The sequence below is a fragment of the Pelodiscus sinensis genome, chromosome 4, assembly GCF_049634645.1.
Source record: "Pelodiscus sinensis isolate JC-2024 chromosome 4, ASM4963464v1, whole genome shotgun sequence".
In the NCBI taxonomy this organism is placed as follows: Eukaryota; Metazoa; Chordata; order Testudines; family Trionychidae; genus Pelodiscus; species Pelodiscus sinensis.
The window spans coordinates 32010043-32030323 of record NC_134714.1 but is presented as its reverse complement, the minus strand read 5'-3'; the positions used below and the strand labels follow the sequence as shown (position 1 = coordinate 32030323).

At 41.2% G+C, this 20281-nt stretch overlaps 1 protein-coding gene across 5 annotated transcripts in view; it reads right to left on the bottom strand.

Moving 5' to 3' along the window:
* Window positions 1–20281, bottom strand: part of TTC7B (tetratricopeptide repeat domain 7B) — a 256223-nt gene that overhangs the window by 169831 nt on the left and 66111 nt on the right. For all 5 annotated transcript variants that reach the window (XM_075926715.1, XM_075926716.1, XM_075926717.1 and 2 more), the window contains 3 exons: window positions 16760–16838; window positions 11768–11940; window positions 4972–5035 (listed from right to left, as the gene is read on the bottom strand). In XM_075926715.1, coding sequence (XP_075782830.1) covers window positions 4972–5035; window positions 11768–11940; window positions 16760–16838 — 316 coding nt within the window. The remainder of the gene's footprint in view (window positions 1–4971; window positions 5036–11767; window positions 11941–16759; window positions 16839–20281) is intronic.

The window sequence follows — 20281 nt, the reverse complement described above, 5'->3', positions numbered from 1 at the left end:
TGGCATTCAGGATGCTCCTGGAAGGTGAGTTAGGAGCAGTGACAGGATGCAGCTGGGTGAGAAGGCAGGACAGGAAGAGGAATGGTGGGGGCTTAGAGGAAGAGAGTGGAATCGGGGGTGGGGATAGGACAGAGGCAAGGTTTGGGGGAAGAGGTAGAATGAGGGTGGGGCAGAACAGGGGTGGAAAGACCAGGGAAGGGGTGGAGTTTTGGAGAAAGGGATGGAGTGAGGGCAGGGCTTGGACCATAGTGCGGAAGTCAACACGTATGCTCAATCACATACTGTCATAATAAAACCACCAGTCTAAATATGCCTTGTCTTGATGTCCTCTAATTCTACATGCTTCTGAGTTCAAATGTCACTATTGTTAACACTATAGACTTGAATTTTTATGGGTTACTATAGTGTGAAACCAATTAAAGCCTCTGAAATGAGAGGCTATCATTTTATTTTATTTTAAGTTTTGTTTAAATATTAATGAGTCAGAGGACTCTCTAGGGAACTGAAGAACAAATTGACAACTCCATGTCTTCACCTATTCATCTAATCTAGCTAGAAAATGAACATTTTAAACAACCTTTTCTCATTACTATTTAAATTTCATTTCTATATAGCAGTGTTTCCCAATTTTATTTGGCCATGGAACCCTTTTAAATTCAAAAGAATTTTGTGGAACCCCTAATAACAATCTTATATATGGTCAACTGGTCTGACAGCTGAAGCTTCGACTTTGTCCGATACGGTGCTAGTATATTCATATTCAGTCACCCACGTGATTCACGCTCCCTGAAAGTGAGTACAGGGATTTATGGTGGTATATAACAGGCAATCGTATTACTGATTGACTGCGCACACAGTGCTGAATAGTGACATCATTGTCCCCTCTCTCTGGCTAAGCTGGCATTACATAGGGACATTTATCGCAGCAAAGACAAATGAAAATTGTTTTCAATAAAATTTATAAATGTTCCAAGTAGGAAGAATGATAGTAGCAATACCAATAATTATGAGCAATCACATTAATGATAAGTATTTTTCAGCTATATATAATACTTAACCATTTTTAACATACATTGCAATATATGAAAGCACTTGGATGCTTCTGAAAATTGTACCTTTTGTTCAATATAAAGTAGGGATAAAGTTTCAGATTCATACACAGAGGGAAAAGATTACTCCTGGGAGAAATTTACACCAAAAAAAATTTTGCACACAATATTGAAGTTTTGCAAAATTCTACCTGTCTAAATAATATAAATATAGTCACACCAATTTCAATTATTTTGCTAATTTATTTAAAATAACCTGTCAAAAAGTATATCCATAACAAAAAAGATCCAGGAAATGTTTTTGACAAATAGACTATTTACTACATATATTAATACATAACTCTAAGTAATAATTCATTTAAACTACAGAACAGCACTTGACTTCTTGCACCTCTCAGAAGCAGTGCAAAGACTTGAGTTTTGTCAGGGGGTAATGGAGGAGGTGAGGGAGAGGGAAGTAACTGCTGGGAAGGAATCTGGGTATGAATTTCAAGGGTTGCTGGGTATGGGTGAGAAGACTATGGAACAGATTTTGGGGAGAGTAGGAAGGGATTGTTAGGGACCATCCCATGCAGACCTTTGCTGATTTCTAGCCTCTCCTATTCAGTCAGGCACTTCTGCTAACGTCTACATGTGTCCTTGCACCTGCTGTTCACCTGTGCTCTTCACTAGGGATGTCAGCTGTCATGTATGATTAGCAGCTCTTTAAAATGAAGCCATAGCAAAAGAACAGACAGTTATGTTTAAGGGGAAGTAGCCTAACCACGGACTACATGGATTGACTTTTTTGCCGTTAAGGAGTGTATTATGAAATGTGTTATGAAATATGATAATTTAGGATAAGCAGTAAAATTTGTAAGAGTAAAGATCTTCATCTAATTCGCTAGCCCTTGAGTAACACACCAAATTCGTCCAAGAGAAAAAATTTTTTTGCATCTACTTACAAGATTCTCAGCTAATTCACTAGCCCTTAAGAGAAAAAAAATTTCATCTCAAATTAACCAAAGAACTGAATAGACAATGAGAGATCAGGCCATAAATACCCTGCAGCAACGACAGCGGGTACCTCAACATCTACAACTCATTCTGGAAACTGAACTCACATGCTGCTCTCTGAAGACAAGAGGCAGGAGGTCCATACCGAGGCAGGCATCGTAACAGCATTCGTCGTCCTCTACCTGGCCAGTAGAGAGATGCTGCTACACCTGATCAGGTGAGTCAAAAAATCTGACAAAAAGTAAAAAAAAATCTAACAAAGTCTAAAAAAAAAAATCAAGAAAAACAAAATAATCTCGATAAGCTATAAGATCAGGGATCCTCGTAGTTGCAGTTCTTTTAAAAATTAATCTATAAGAAACTAAACTAGATAACGAATTAGCTGATGTCACTAAGTATCCTTGTAATCACGCTAGCAGAAACAATATACTTTTTATATTTTTCCTTTTATTATTTTATTTTTAATTCTCAGCTGTTCTGTTTTGACTTTATTATTCATTAAGTGGCAACATCAATAAAGTTATGTTCATTGATTAAGACACAAATTGGTATTTACTGTAAATTTATTTACGACTTCCCAGGTAAGCAAGGGGGCAGACTAGAGTTCTGCACAGTCCCAGCGAACCCAAGGGAAGGGGGCGGTTTGCTTAATCGCAACCACTCACGGCATCAGCGTGTAGTCAATCACACGATTAGCTAATAACCTTGGGTTTATCAGTTAAACCTACTGACTACATGCAATAACTAACTCCCCACCGTTGCCTCTATATCACAGGCAGCGGGGAGGAGAAGTAGCTGGTGCCCACAGAGCTGCCTGTCCCCGCCCTCCCCGCGTATCAAGGATTCCCTGCCCCGTTCCCACTGGCACTCTGCTACCACTGGCATCCTGACCCCTACCCCCCATCAGCACCCTGTCCCCACCCCATCACCCTGACCCTTGCCTCCACTGACACCCTGTCCTCAGACCCAGCACCCACTAGCACCCTTCCCCACTAGTCCCCTGCTCCCACCAGCACAGTTGGGGCCACATCAGTGAGGCTTTGGAGGAGGTTTTTTTTTTTTTTTGCATCTCACTTGTGTGGCCCCAACTGACTTTTCAGTGACCCCTGAATCAAAACAGGTTCTCATAAATAAAAACAATGCTGAAACTTTTTGTGTTTGACATATTTTATTTAAAAATAAAGCCTGGTCAACAAACCCCCATTGTTCCGCAGCATCATAACACTCCTGCACTCCCCCCTGTCCTGAGCCTCTCACACTGCCAAACTCCTGCACCCCCACATCCTCAGTCTTTTGCCCCAACACTCCTACACCATCCACACACCACAAATCTGTGTCCTGAGCCCATTATACTCCTAACCTCCCTGCCCTGAGCCCCTTCCATCCCCCATCTTAAACTCTTGCACCCTCACATCCACAAGCCTGTGGCTTACTCAGTACCCCAACCCTCCACCTGACCCCAACACTCCCCAGCCAGGAGCCCCCTCCCTGAGCCAGCATCCTCTCCTCCACCTCCTCCTGCATCCAAATTTTCTCCCAGAGCTTGCACCTCTCACCCCTTCCCACACCCAAACCCCTCATTCCCACCCCAGAGCCCACACATCATGTCTCAATCCAGTGAGGGTACAGCTAGACTGCAGGAGTTTTTCCGGGATTTCAGAGGTATCCCAGAAAAACTCTTCTGCATCCAGGGATGCGTTTGTTCTTCCACTTTTTTTAGTGGAAAAGCAAACATGCTCTTTTGGTAACCCCTATATTCCTCTTTCCATGAGGAATTAGGGGGCTTCCAAAAGAAGGGGTTTTTCTGACATTTGGTCCAGTCTAGACAGGCCAAATGTTGGAAAAACCTCTTCCTATAGAATAATTGGGAAAAAAAGCAGCAGTATAAGGGTTGAGGATAGCAAGTGACGGAGAGGAGGAGAATAGAGAGGGCGGGGCTTCAAGGAAGGGGCGGGGTGGTAGATCTTGGCTTGTTCTGTCATTTTAAAAAGTGATCTTGGGGGGTAAAAAAGTTAGTGACCACTGTTCTAGAATCACCACACCCTCTGGTGGGCAAAATGTGAAGCTACAGAAATTATTTTCTGTTGGGAGCTGCTGCTCTGTTCTAGTGCCATAGTGCCCTCTGATGGGCTGAAGAAACACCTGAGCAACTTTACAGCAGAAGTTAGTTTCTGAAAAAAGACATATGAAATGTGTGTGCGCACAATGGCACAGATTTCCCCAAGGAGTAAAAGGTTGTGTATTGACAGTCTTGACAGCCTGGGACACGGCTGAGCTTGCATTGGTAAGATACCAGTGGGCAGATCAATGATCAGTAAGCAGTAGTATGGTACCCTTTTAACAGGTGTTAGCAAAGGCACAGAAAGGAAAGAACCACAGGGGAAAATGAAGGCATTCATAAACACAACATTAGCAACATCCTATGATGCCTTATACAGATAGTATGCCAATATCAAGAATTATTCGAAATTTGATATCTGCATTTTAAAGCACATCAGAAAAGAATTCTTGGTCTTACATATATTTACTCAGTATGTATATAAAATTTTTGGTTTCAGTAGTTACAATAACAAAAATTACTTGAATTTTCAAGCCTACTTGGCTGAATAATAGCTGTTCACACTCAAGTGATGCCAAGTGAAAGACCTAGCCTTGGCAACAGACTCTACCTCCCTTCCTTGTAACTAAAGGAAAGTTAGGTTTTGCCTATAGACAATGTAGTCAAGTCTCAAAAGGAAAGAGGATCTCAGAATCATAAAATCCTCACAGCACTTTCTTCTGGATCTCTATCAGAGTAGCAATAGCTTTAGTTGCAGAGGGAACTCCTCGCCTAGTTTCCTATCAGGAAAGGAGTCATACTTAAAGTACCCAAAAGACATAAATGACAGAAGCGACAATTTTTTTTTAAAACAGCTGTTTAACTTACCATGGATTCACTAATCAACAACAACAATAGGGCTTCTTCTGTATTTTCTTGAGGACAAAAAATGCTGTCAAAAACAAAAACTTTAATGTTTACTAAAATACAAGTACAGCATATTGATCTAACATCAAATGTTCATATGCTGTGATAATTAGTATATTTTTTTAATATCTAGAAAAATACATATAGTTTTGATGATTAGTTTTATTTAAATACTTTGATTTGCATTTAAAAAAACTGGAAAACCAGAACGAACAGAAGGCACTACCCTAATCAGAGTTGAAAACAAACAGTCCAAATATCCTAAATACCATGTAATTTTGACAGCTATAAAAATGACAGAATTCACAACTAAACAAACCTCCTACTCTCCTTGTAAGTGTGCCTCAATTGCAACCATAGCAACAAAAGGATGTTAAAACAGACTTTCCTTCATCTTACAAGAACAGGATATTTGATTAAATCTTAACAATATTTGGACCCCATTTGCATTATCTCTGTATTAGATATATATATCTCCCTGATGCTGTGCTTTAGAGCCTCACTATTAAAGCAAAAAATCCCAATATAAAAACCCAACACCACTACAGTTTCTGTTCTTTCTGTATGCTATCACCTTCATCACTTCCTTAGCACTTAAAACATTTATTTCCAATTACTTAATTCTGACCATCCTTGCCAGCCTATGCAACAGATTGCAAAAAGCAGCCATCCAAATATATTCCACAAAGCCAGAACTCCCCTCTGGTGTAGGTGTGGTGAGTGAGAGGTAAGAGAAGTAAAATCTGTATCAGGTACAAATACTGTTCCCCTCTCCCATCAATCAGAAACCAGACATCAAATTGTGACCAGTTCACAATTTGGCCTCTGGTCTGATGCTAGGGTAGCACACTCTAATTCTGGTCTCTACTCAAGGCTTGTGGTTACTCTACAATCAAACTCTTATTAATGAGCTAAATTTCTCTCCCTGCTAATAGAGATTGCCTCACAGATATTAAGGAAATGGCTTAAACTACACTGAATTACTGACCGTAAGACTTAGACATCTTTTATTTCTTAAAGTATATTTGGAGGTTTTCAAGTAGTTAAACAGAAGTGTGAGTGACAGTGTAAGACAAGATGCCTCAAATCTAACAGAAAATTTACCATAAAATTATTTTAGACAAATAGCAGGTCTGATCTTAAGAGTAGTGTTCCTCTTCCCCCACCCTTTCAAAAACAAACAAACACACACACACACACCACAGATGAGATATTATCAATACAAATCACTATCCAGATCTCTTTTTAGATATGAAAGTTGGGGAACAAAATCATTTCCAAGACAAAGAATTTTTATGTAATAAAGAAGTTTCAACATATATTTAAGACTGCTGGCATTGCCAAAAGCTGCCAGAAATGGAAAAACACACCTGTTAAGAAACTTGGCTTCTTTATCCCTTTAAGGAAACACTTCAAAAAGATGATATACAAACCTATAAATATTTCAGTATTTCTCTAAAAAGCTGTCAGAAGAATTAAATGGACTCTACTGAAAGAAGTCCATAGTGGTAAATGAAACAACTAGACATTAAAAACGTGAGTTAGCAGGTTCTTAGTGTCTGAAGGCAAATATTTTAAGTTATACTCAGTGTTAATGCATCTACTGATTCCCTCTCCAGTTTAAATAAATGGTGGTTACTTACTTGTAAACTGGAGATTCTGTGAGATGTGTGAACCCAACCTGTATTACACATGTGGGTACAAGGGCACAGACAGTATAGATATTTGCAGTATTCCATTCCAAAAGCTGAGTCTACAGAAGAGCAGAAGAGGTCGGGACTAAAGTATAATGCTTTGTGAAAGTGTTACAAATGTCCAGTACAGGCACTTCTTGGAGAAATACTACTGTGCCCTAAAGAACAAAGAAAAGGTAGAGAAAGGGGCCAACCAATAGCAAAGAAGGATACATGCAGAAATCTACTTAGATGGTCTCTGAGCAGATACTGCTTGTCACCATGCTCATTCTCCTACAATAACAAATAGTGCCGGTACTTTTTTAGATGGATTTGTTCTTCACAGATAGAACCCAGTAGATGGCCAACACTTGAAAGGATGGTATGGTAAGTACTCAAAGTATAAGACTGAGTTACCATTGAGATGCTGACTTCACTACTGGTGATTCTAGTGAGATCCTTTAGGAGTCTGATTATCAGGTAAGTAAAAGTAGAACAGTCATCTATCTACCAATGGGTGGAAAGGACTTTTGCTGTGAGGTAGACCTCAGGGAGCTAACAGGCCTACCTTTCTGTCTTGAAAGTGAGGAGACAGTCTAAAATAATGAGAATACCTGCAGTCTCTGGGGAAAACTGGTTTTGTTGCATGAAGGCAGAGAAAGGACTCTCTTCAGCTAAATGGAATTTCTGGGTGAGTTTTCACTATGGTGGAGGTCTGATTGGCCTGCAAACATGAATGTTCTAGGTCTGAGACTCATCCAAATGCCAAGATGAGAGATGAAGAGAGTCTGGGTTAAAATGTCTGATCCCACCATTCTCCTGCATTATCAGAGCTGCAAGGTGTTGGATGTTGATATGATAATAAATTAACAATCATAGGAGATTCAGAAATCAGAACAGTCTGGGACCAACTTGGTGCAACAAGAATGACTTGTGCTTTACTGTGATAAATTTTCCAGACAAAATAGGCTAGTAGGGGAAAGGGAGGAAAGTTGTGCTTCAGATGGTCTGTCCAGGATAGTAAAAGATCATCACCCTCATAGTCCGGACATTAAGTGCTCTGGAAGAGTATATAGAATCATAGAAATGTAGGGTAAAAAAGGGACTTTGAGAAGTCACCAAGTCCAGCCCTTTGTGCTGCACAACCACCTACTAAGCCTAGACTATTCTTAAGAGCTAAGTTCCCTGTAAGCTGCATGGCTGTGCAGATGTTTAATGAGACCTGCCTAGAGATCCCTTGCAGGCAGGGATCTCAGATGACCAGCTTGGGAAGGGGCTGACTGAGAAGCTTCAAACAGAGCTGCCAGCTTCCAATGGAGGAGCTCAGAGAGCAGGTAGGGAAGGGAGATAAGGAGAGACTGGCAAAAAAGGTTGACTTTTAGAAACCCCAGGACAGGAGAATATATCTGAGTATCAGAGTATCCAGCTCCCACTTATAATCTTGGGGGGAAAGTACCTGCTAAATAATCAGTTATGGTATTCTTAGTACCTGTTAGAAAAAATTCCTAACTGTCAGGGTGGTCAAATATTGGAATAAATTGCCAAGGGAGGTGGTGGAATCTCCCTCTCTGGAGATATTTAAGAACAGGTTAGATAGACATCTGTCAGGGATGCTGTAGACGGAGCTTGATCCTGCCTTGAGGGCGGGGGGCTGGACTCGATGACCTCTCGAGGTCCTTTCCAGTCCTATTATTCTATGATTCTATAATGCAACAAGCTTAAGACGAGGATGTGTTTGGCTTAAGATGAGCCAGTTCCATAGCTTTAGTGCTTTGGCATAAGAGGAGGAAGGAAAGTGAAGGAATCTTACCAACTCTTCTCCCTTGAAGATTTATGTAGAACATACAGACTACATTGTCTGTCATGACTAAGTAAAGGAAATGGATACAGGCATTCCTGATAGGGCTGTCAAGCGATTAAAAATATTAATCATGATTAATCGTGCAATTAAAAAATTAATCATCACTGATTGCACTGTTAACAGAATACCATTTATTTAAATATATTGGATGTTTTCTACATTTTCAAATATATTGATTTAATAGCACAAATTGCACAATACTCACTTTATTTTATTACAAATATTTGTACTGTAAAAAAAAAGAAATGTATTTTAATTCCCCCATTACAAGTACTTTAGAGCAAACTCATTAACATGAAACTTGAACTTATAAATGTAGAATTATATAGAAAAAAGAAATCCTTCATTAAAAAAAAAAACCAACCTACCCTAAACTTTAGAGCTCACAGGTCCACTCAGTCCTACTTCTTGTTCATTCAAACTAGTTTACATTTGCAGGAAATAATGCTGCCAGCGCCTTGTTTTCAATGTAACATGAAAGTGAAAACAAGTGTTTGCATAGTATTGTTGTAACCAGCATCACAAAAGTTTTGTGCCAGATGCACTAAAAATTCATATGTGCCTTCATGTTTCAACCACCATTCCATTTCAGAGGACATGTGGTCATGCACTAATGGATTCTGCTAAATAACAATCCAAAACAGTCTGGACCAGTGAGTCAGATGCCATCAGCAGCAAAAGGCTGGTTTTCTTCTTTTGGTGATTCTGGTTCTGTAGTTTCCACTAGGGATGTAAAATCCTGTTCAATTAGTTAACTGGTTAAAATGAATAATATGAGCTGTATCAACAAGAGAAACTGCTATAATAGGAAATATATGGCGGAATGCAGGTAAAACAGAGTAATTCTTCCCCAAAGAGTTGTCTCACAAATTTAATTAACACATTTTTTTTATGAGCATCAGCATGGAAACACATCCTCTGGTGAATATTTAGCATATTTGGCATGCAAATATCCTGCAACGCCAGCAACAAAAGTGCCACGTAAACACCTGTTCTCACTGTCAGATGACACTGTAAATAACTGGGCAGTATTATCTCATGCAGATGTAAACAAGCTTGTTTCTCTTACCAATTGGCTGAACAAGAAGTAAGACTGAGTGGATTTGTAGTCTTGAAAGTTTTATGTTATTAAAAACAAAACAATCTATATTTGTAAATTGCACTTTCACAATAAAGAGATCGCACTACAGTACTTTTATGAGGTAAGCTGAAAAAATAAGATTTCCTTTGCTTATTTTTACAGTTCATTATTTGTAATAAAAATAATATTGAGTTAGAACTGTACACTGTATCCTGTGCTATAATTGAAAACTTTTAAAAACATACAAGGATATTTAATTGGTAGTCTATTGTTTAGCAGTGTGATTAAAACTCCAATTAATCTTTTTAGTTAATACTTTGAATTAACAGAAATAGAAAACTCTAATCTTTGACCTCCCTTATTTCCAGGAGGTGGATATGGAGAAGTAAGGTGTGCTCCTCATCCCACAAGAGATGCTTCTAAAGTTCTATAATTATAATAGTGGAAGGAAACTCCTTCACAAAAATTGTATGGGTCCTTCCACTAACTGAGCAAGTCTAGCTCCTGACAAGAATCAGACACCAGTTTATCTTGTGGGTATTCAAAATGTAGCTTGTTCTGAGTCATTTTTGGAAGCAATGAAGATGTAACTTGGCATGTGTCAAAAAAGAGCCAACTGCAATATGGCCTAACAGAGACAGTTTCTTGCAGACAGCCAAGGACTTGCATGAATCTTGGAAACAAGATTTATCAGTTCAATAAGTGTTCTGGGAGCTAAGTTCTGGACATGATAGCATGCACAGAAACCTGTATAAAATCTCTCTGATGAACTGGAATCAAAAGGGGTTTTTCACCATTGAGTTGTAGCCCCTACTTGAGGACAGAAACATAGCTATCTTTACTAGAGAGAACCTCATTAAATGATTGGCCTTTAAGGAGACAATCATTGAGATTCAACCTGGGTGAATGACACTTTCAAGAATACTCTTGATAAAGGATAGACCAAAGGAAGCCATCCTGGCCAACCTAAAAAGATGATGTCTTATTGCAGGGGTAGGCAATAATTTTTGACCTGGGGCCACTTCAGAAATGTTTGAAGTGGTCCTGGGCTGCCCCAAAAGGTCGGGGGCTCAAGTGGAAGGGGTGGGGCCAGGACACTTCTGTGTTTCTCCACCCACAGACCCTGATTGGTGTGGAGGTGGGGGAATGTGCAAAGTCTTTGCACCTTCCCCAAGAGAACCGCCAGCTGTTCATAACAGCTGGTGCTTCCCTCTAGGTACCCATGCCCATGGTGGTGGGAGGAGACTTTGCATGCTCTCACCTGTTGCCCCCAGGTAAATCAGGGTCTGCGGAGGGAGAGCACATGAAGTCTCTCACTCCCTGCCCCCACCCTGCAAGGGAGCACCATGCTTAGAGTCAACTGCCAGCTGAGCAGCAGCTGGCAGGCTGACTAAGTGCTGAGGGAGATTTCATGTGCTCCCCTTCTTCCCCAAGCCCAGACTGGCCTGGGGGCAAGGGGAGCACGCGAAGTCTCCTTCCACCCTGCCCCCATCTTGCAAGGAGCGTGCGGTGCTTAGAAGCACCATGCACTCTGGGCAGGGCGGGAGGAGACTTCACGTGCTTCCCTCTGCCCCCAGAGCCTGATTGGCCTGAAGGAGCAGCAGAGCCAGATCAACTCACTTGGTGGGCTGAATCCACCCTTTTGCCCACCCCTGCCTTACTGTGAACTTCCAGCTCAGTCACTCACCTCCTCTCTATAACCTGGATCTTGACCTTGAGTGCTTGATATCCAGACTCAGCTCAAACTTGACACCACCACTTGCCTCCTGCCTGCAATTGTGTACCTGACTGACTAGTTGTAATTCTGATTTGTCTCATTCCCAATTTCACTCTGTCTCCTGACAACAACTTGGTAACTTACTAGTGCATATATGCTGCCCATGGTTCAGCCCTGACAGATATGCTGGTTAGCTTGATAGTTAGGTGTACTTCCTATAATGTGCTCTGTGGAATTAGGAAAAAGTTCTACTCTTCTGTTTTCTGAGGAAAGGGGATCTACTGCCTCTCTAACCAACAGTATAAGAGAGGACTTTTCCCTTATTATCTTTGAAATCCCCTTTTCCTTTTCAATAATATAAATAAGGTATTTAAATGGATAAAACAAGCATAATTAGAGAACCATATGATGAACTCATTCCATACTTTTCTCCAGTGTACACCCGGGGTCTTCTACTGAGTGCGTAATTTTTAGTATTTGATCCTTTCCGGAGTGGATCATCAAGAGGAGATTGGTGAGGAGGGTCTTCCAATGGATTCCAGTAACTTTGTTCAGACATACCTCGTAACAAAATTTCAGCTAACTGCCTGGCTATTGTCTGAGGGAAAAAACATAAATAAAATTTTTTTTCTCTTAGAAATGATGAACAACATATTGTGAAAAAACTAGGCTTTTATCCAATGACAATTGGTAGCGCTCAATATGATTTTGCTCACATGGTTTCTATTCATCTTAGAGAATTCCAATCTTCTTCTATGTCTTTGTTTCATGCCAAAAAAGTGAACAAACTTGATGACCTCGCCCCCACCTATTTTTCTACTGACCTAAAAAACTCAGAATGTCCTGAACACCAGGAATGAAAGGCACAATGTCCAGTTTGGTTCTGCACAGTGTAACAACAAAAAAGCTTTCAAAACTACAGGCAGTCCCCGGGTTACGTACAAGATAGGGACTGAAGATTTGTTCTTAAGTTGAATTTGTATGTAAGTCGGAACTGGTACATATTGTAGGGGAAACTCTAGCCAAATATTTCTCCAGAGCTCAGTTTTATTCTCCCACACCTCACTTCCCTCAGTCCTTTATTCTCAAGCTGAGGTGTCTGCTGAGAAAAGCCGCTCCGCGTCTCCCTGGTCTGCTGGGGCGGGCGCTAGCTTCGCGTCTCCCTGGTCTGCTGCGGGGAAGCAGCTAGTGCGGGGTTGCCTCACCCCGTTTGTAAGTAGGGAACCAATGCAAGTCGGATCCATGTAACCCGGGGACTGCCTGTATTTGATAGAACTTTAATAGGTAAATCCCAGATATCTGAAGAAACATATAAAAATGTTAATATACCTAAAAATCAGTTAAGTTCAGGTGTGTTTTCTGTTATTCTACATACATTCATTAATAACAAGAAAGCTTAACTGGCGCCTGGCTGTGAACATGCAAATCAAGCGCGGGATATTTAGATCCCGGGCTTGATTTGCAATTTCAAATTCCTACATTTGCAGCCCTATTTAGAATTAGGCTGCAAGTGTAGACATACCCTCAGAGCCTTAGCCTGTAAATTATTTGTGATGGCACAATGTCTCCCTATGCATTGAAGCAGTACCTGTACAGTGCAGCTTCTCGTTGCATCTACAAAACAAATAATAGCGGTGACAGATACTGCATGCAATATCTTTGGGGACCACGCTATTAATTTTATGAATGGTTTACATAGGAGTCTGTTATGCTCTGGGGGACTGTTACTATAGCTTCTACAGAAAATAAAATTATTCAGGGGCCAACTACCCCGTGACAGTGAATAACTAAACACCATCTGCTGGAGTGGTTACATTTACGGTTCAGACTGGGTTTTCCAGACACCAAGAGATTAAAATAGAATATGGGATATATAAAAGCTGAGTTTAAACTGACTGGGGGCTTCTTTTTCAGTGAAAAAAATAAACAGGACTGTCCAAGGAAGACCTCAACCAGTGTTCCCTCTAATTTTTCCCACCTGAATGAATTTCCATGACCAGAATGAATTGTTTTACATGCACCAATGTGGAAGCAATGTGACTTCATATGGTGCACATAACAAAACATTCATGTGGAGGAAGAAGGGCCAAGGGTTTTTGAGAGTGAAATGGGGCTCAGGGCCAGTACAGAGGGTTGAGGTTCAAGGATTCTGGCTGGGGGTGCAGGCTCTGCAGGGAGCTGGAGATGAGGAGTTTGAGTGCAGGAGGGTGCTCAGGGATGGGGGGGGGGACCTCAAGGTGGAGTTTGGGGGTTGGGCTCAGAATTACCTGGGCAGCTCTCTGTTGGGGATAGCAAAGAAGGGCCCTTTCCCCCTGGTCACAGCAGCTCTGTACTGGAGCCAGTGGGAAGGGGCTCCCCAACACCAGCTGCAGCAGCCCCGTGCTGTGGCCAGCAGGGAGAGGAACCCTTTCTCTCTTTACTGGGGCCAGCAGGGAGGGATTCAGGACTTAACAGGAAGCTGCATGGTCACTCTGCTTAGGGGGAACTTAGACCCCAACCTTTACTGAAGAAAAGTTGGGTTACAAGATTCCCCATGTAAAAGATGAACAATTTCTGGTAGATTGTACGGTATATAAGAACTTGTATTGTTTAACTATTTCCTCTGTGATTCTTTATCCTAAGAATAAATGTAGTCTGCTGAGAAGAAGCAGTGTGCTAACTTGTATATGTTGTACTATGCAGAAGCCTTGGAGAAAAAGCACAGTCCAGGTGCTGTCCTTCAGACAGACTGACTTGCTGGGGATATGATAGTTCAAGAAAGGGAGTGATGCAGCCTTATAACCTATGGTCAGGAGGGAGAGACAGGTTTCCACCCAGAGATAATGGCGGGATCCTAAAAGCCTTAGTGCCCTTGAAAGTCCATGGAGGTGGAATAAAATATAGTTAACCTTGAACTGTGACAGCAGCTCTAGCAAAAAACACTGCCAGCTTTGAAGTAGATGTTTATCTTGATTCCTCCACTAGAAATCCTAAATACTTGTAACAGAACTTCAATAAAAGGAAACTGACAGCATATTATGATCACCAGTCAAGGCATTATTGCCTATATTCTTGCCCAAATAAAATCCCAGTGGGCTTGTAATATTCCATAAAAATATAAGTCAAACTAAAGACGTTTAATCCCCTTATTATTTTTAAAAAAACTCAACAAAATGGCCTTTGTTGAACTTTCTCTGAAAGAGCTTTCATTATGTTATTTATATTTTATTTAAAAATGATGACTAATGTCTTCCCCTTGTAATTCCATTTGAAGAATATACTTGTTTTTAAAAATCCAAATTACATATCCTCATGTGTCTTCCTATATACCAAAAATCTATTACAAATTGTTAAATTCTATTCTTACTGATTTTAATGAATCTCTCAGATAAAATATTAACTTCAAAATCTATCTCCAAACAAGTTCAAGTAAACATTAGTGAAATAGTACACAAGAGATGGGAACATAACATTTTATTTTTTAACTAAAATATTCTCAGTACTGTGCATCTTTAGTGCACAAAGGACTATTTCTCCAGCTTAAACAAAAGAAATAAAGACAGTCTTTCATACAAAACTATCAGTTTAATCGCTTTCTAAATGCTTTATACCAATGTATGTTAGCTACATATGACCTTGAATGACAGGGTTGAAAAATTCTGACTTTTAGTGTCTTAGAAGTGGTAAAAAATTGACTGCTGTAGAAACAACCTCAGAGTCTATAAAAGAGCTATCAACATTTCCTGGCAACAAATGGTTAACAACTGAGCCAAAAGTGTCACTCTATGAGTGACATCTTTCATTTTTTAAAATCCCTGCAAGAAATCTACCTTCCTTTTCTTATTGTTCTATTTATACTCTCATGGAATATTACTAGCCTCATTTAAATGTCTAATATTTCATCACTTGTGAAAAATGCAATTTTGAGGACCTCATTTAAAAAAAATAAGTGATAAACTAATTTCTAATTATCTCAGAGGAGTAGCCAAGTTAGTCTGTAGCAGAAAAAAAAAATTAAAAAAATTAAAAAAACAAATGATCCTGTATCATCTTACAGACTAACAAAAAATGTAGATGGTATCAAGAGCTTTTGTGGGCACAACCCACTTCTTCAGATGAATGGAGCAAGGAGTCCAAAGTTAGAATAAATATAAAGTTACAAATTTAAATAAAGTTTATAATTTTTTTATTTGTAACTCTGGACCCTTTGCTCCATTCATCTGAAGAAATGGGTTGTGCCCACAAAAGCAAAATACCATCTACATTTTTTGTTAGACTCTAAGGGTATGTGTAGACTACATGCCTCTGTCAGCAGAGGCATGTAGATTAGGCTACCCGGCATAGGCAAATAAACATGGCCGCCGTGCTATGCCGACAATCATCTGATGCCTCGTGAAACGAGGTTTACAGGATCGTTCGGCAAAGGCTTCTCCAGCTGACCGATCCACGTCTAGACTACCGCGCTGTACCGGATAAGGTGATCGTCGGCACAGCACGGAGGCCATGTTTATTTTAATGAAGCGGGGATTATTTAAATCCCCACTTCTTTGCCTCTGCCGGGTAGCCTAATCTACATGCCTCTGGGTGCTGTAGGGACCATTCATTGATTTTTAAGTTTTTTTTCCTAATAGCATTTTGAAGAGACTATACTAGAACTTTTCTCTTGGACATATGTATAAATGGTTCAGAATAACAAAAGACAACATTGTAATTAATGTTGCATATCTGAAAAAAAATCTGAAAACTTTTGATTTATACCAAACTCTAAAAGAAAAAAACAAACCCTTGTTTAGGGAATATTTACTTTATATTGATATGGCTATGGAGCTCCTTCATGGTTTTTCTTTTTTGAAGTAGTTTTATGGGAAAAAAGAGACAGATAATTTACAGGACAATGGAACTCAAAGTCAAACAAATAGTGGAGTACCCTAAGGGTGATGAAATAATGCCTTGCAGAACCGAAATACAGTAATGTTCATTAGATATTGATGATAGTTCCAAGCTGAATTGAGTTTACACAGCAACCAGAATAGAGGGACAGGAAGAAAGACAGCTGTTTCTGTTTTTACTACTTATTTTAACTACGAATTTGGCACACAAAGTTGCATAGGTTTTGGTAAGTAATTGAGTACTGTGCTGTAATCGGATTTGTTTGCCTCTGTAATACAATGAAAGTTTTGTTATCTGCCACTTGGGGGGAATGGGAGTTGCCAGTTAACTCAATGGGGCAGATAAAGCAGCCTTTGCCTTCTCCCTGGAAGTGCAGCAAACAGCCCATCTGGCGAACTGCTAAGTTCAAACTTTGTTAAATTTCTAACAGTGCTTGGAGGAGACTATACATCTGGGGACAATGCTGGTTAACACAGTGCTGGATAAAATATTTGTTATTTACACAACATTTAGATATTAAACTGTCAATGTAAGTTTGTGAAACTTACCATTCGTAGATTTTGTGTGGTTCTTGTTTCAACAGCTCTTAGAATCTCTCTAAATCTACCAACACCTCTTGTCAAGTTCCTGTACACACACATACAAACACACACAGAACTTGCCTTTATTCCAATCTAGTCCTTAGCAGTATTTTATATACAGTTATTTTGTTGCTTTAGTTGTTAGTCAAATCCATACAAGAACATTTTTCCTGATGTAGTATCTCATTCATTATCTAAAAAAATCCTCATCTGGCAGATAGCCACATCACTGTGGGTCACAGGAAAAAAAAAGAGCAAAGCAGTAGGTTGAGAGAGTAAGAAAATTAAGGATATTGTACAAAAGAAGGGACACGGGGGGAAAATTATTTCAATCGTTATTTAAAAACAAAACTGCTATACCAAACAATCTTTTAACACTAATACTTGGGAAAATTCTTTTAATTTCAGTAGCTTCTCTTCCTTTCTTTAACCGACATAAGAGTCAAGTTTTTCCAACTCCTTTTATATACAAAAATATTTCTAGAGAATACAGACATGAGAGAACAAGCTGTATGGTCTGAACAGAAGACTGGGAGGCAAGAGATCAGAGTTCCACTTTTGATTGCCCAATGGCTTCCTGTGTGTCCTTGTACATCTCATCTTCTTCCATTTAATATTTAAAGAATTTTTGACAAGAGGCATGAAAATAAGAGATGAAAAAAGACGGTTACATACCTTTTATAACATATTGCTCATGTCCATTCCAATTTTGGTGTATATTTCCTGCATGCACTGTCATAGGAAGACTTTTCCTTAGTACCGTGGTCACCAACCCATCGATCGTGATCGACTGGTCTATCCTGGGGGCTCAACCAGTCAATCGCGAGGGCTTTTGGGGCCCCCCCTCGCTGCTCCCCACAGCCAAGATGACCGCCGTGCTGATGCTACCTCAAGGGACAACAGAGGTAGTGCAGGCTTCCTGCACGGGAGGGTGTTCTGCAGCTGCGCGCCAGGTCCTGGAAGTGTGTGGGCTGTTCTTTCCCCCTCCCCAAACAGCCGGCGCGGTACCTAAAACGCCAGTCTGTTTTGGGCTGGGAACTTTCTTCACCTGCTGTCTTCCTGCGCAGGAGGGAGGGCGGAGTGGGAGTCCCAGACCGAGCCAGCTCCAACTGCTCAGGCAACACGCACTGCCATAGGGAGCAGAGGAACAAGGTGCATGCTGCCTGACCAGTTGGAGCTGGCACGGTCCGGGATTCCCAATCCTTCCCACCGCGCAGGAAGGCAGCAGGGGAAGAAAGTGTCTGGTGCATGATGGACTGGCATTTCAGGTACTGCGCCGCTGTTTTGGGGTGGGAGAGCAGCCCATGCAGTTCCTGGGCCTTGGCGCGAAGCTGCAGGATCCCCAGGTATCAGTCCCTGTCCCCTTCCCCCACCCAAACCCCCAACAAGTATCCTGTCCCCTGCCTCTGCACACACCCGCACCCACTGGAACCCCTGCCCCAGCATCCTGTTCCCTACCCAGGACCCTGCCCGCTGCCCCAGCATCCTATCCCTTGCCACAGCACCCTGTCCCCTGCCCCCACCAGCACAGTTGGGACCACATTAGTGAGGCTTGAAGGGTTTGTGTTTTTGTATCTCACTTGTGTGGCCCTGACTGACTTTTCTGTGGGTCAGTGACCCTTGACTCAAAACAGGTTCCCCACCCCTCTCATAAATAAAGACAATGCTGAAACCTTTTGTGTTTGACATATTTTATTTAAAAATGAAGCTTGGCCACCAAGCCCCTAATTGGGGCCAAGCCTTCATCTGGCCACAGCATCATAACACTCCTGTAGCCTCCACCCTGATCCCATATCTGAACCTATCATACAGTGGAGCCCCCTGTCCTGAGCCTCTCACATCCCCAAACTCCTGCATCCCCATATCTTCAATCTGCCACAACACTCTTGCACAATTCACACACCGCAAATTTGTGCCCTGAACCCATCATACTCTCCAATCTCCCTGCTCTCCATACTCCCCTCACATACCTCAATCCAAACTCCTGCACCCTCACATCACAAAGCTGTGGCTTGCTCAGCACCCCAACCCTACATCTGAGCCCAACACTCCCCAGCCTGGAACCCCCTCCCTGAGCCAGCATTCCCTTCTCCACATTCTCCTGCATCTGAATTCCCTCCCAGAGCTTGAACCTCTCACCCCTTCCCATACCCAAATCCCTCATTCCTACCCGAGAGCCCACACCACCTGTCTCAACCCAGTGAGGGTATGGCTAGAGTACAGGAATTTTTCTGGCAAACACGTTCCCCAAGGAACAAGGGGGCTTCCAAAAGAAGGGTTTTTTTCCGACATTTGACCCAATCTAGATGGGCCAAATGTCAGAAAAATCTCTTTCAACAGAAGGATCAAAAAAAGCGGCAGTGTAGCCATACCCTGAGAGTGTATAAGGGCCGGGAATAGCAAGTGATGGACAGAAGGGGAACAGAGAGGGCAGGGCTTCAAGGAAGGGGTGGGGTCTTGGGGAAGAGAGGGGGTCGATCTTGGCTTGTCCTGACATTTAAAAAGTGATCTTGGGTGTAAAAAGGTTGGAGACCACTGCCCTAGTAGGATCAGTAGGATTGAGTGGGGCGTCAAAATGCCATCCATGCTCTCCCTCAGTTCCTTCTTGCTGGAATTACTCCAACAGAGAGGAGGCAGGAGGGTTTTGGAATGCACATGAGCCACTCATCTCAAAGAACACCAGTTACGAAAAGTACATAATTGTCTTGTCTTCTTCAAGCAATTGCTCATGTGCATTCCAAGTTAGGTGACTCCCAAGCTGCTATATGGAGGGGGGATCAGAGGTTGATGGTCCTCTGCCTGCAAAACTGCCCTCCCAAACGCAGCATCATCTCTGCATGTTGCTGGATTGCATAATGTGACCTGAACATATAAACAGTTGACCAGTAGCTGTTTAAAAGAGGCAGATAAGAACCATTAATTAGCAAACAATGGTTGTTTGCTAATTTATCTGCCTCTTCTGACTATCTAGCCTTTAGGTACTTAGAAACTATTTGTTTTTCCTATTACATTCCAGCTCCGCTTTCCCCTCAATATTTTTTACCTACTGCCTCTTCTTGTTCCCTCCCTTCCATTTTTTCCTTTTTCCATTCCTCCCCCCTCTCTAGTCGCCCCTATTTATTTTGATCCTGGATATCCAATACTCTGGTCATCTGAAGAAGTGGGCTGTGTCCACGAAAGCTCACGATACCATCTACACGTTTCGTTAGTCTTTAAAGTGCTACCACACTATTTGTTAATTTTTTAAGTTTATCCTGTACAGACTAACTCAGCTACCCCCTGAAGCTTCAGAACTAATTAAGTACTTGAAAACTATCTATACCAGTGTTTCTCAACCAGTGGTACGGGTACCCTTAGGGGGTACTTGAGAGAAGTCTGGGGGGTACATCAACACAACTGAAATTTGGAGAAAACTGAATTTTTGTTTTAAGTTTTACAGCGCTTGATCATTTTTGTACTTTTTACACCCAAAAATTCCATAGCCCGCCT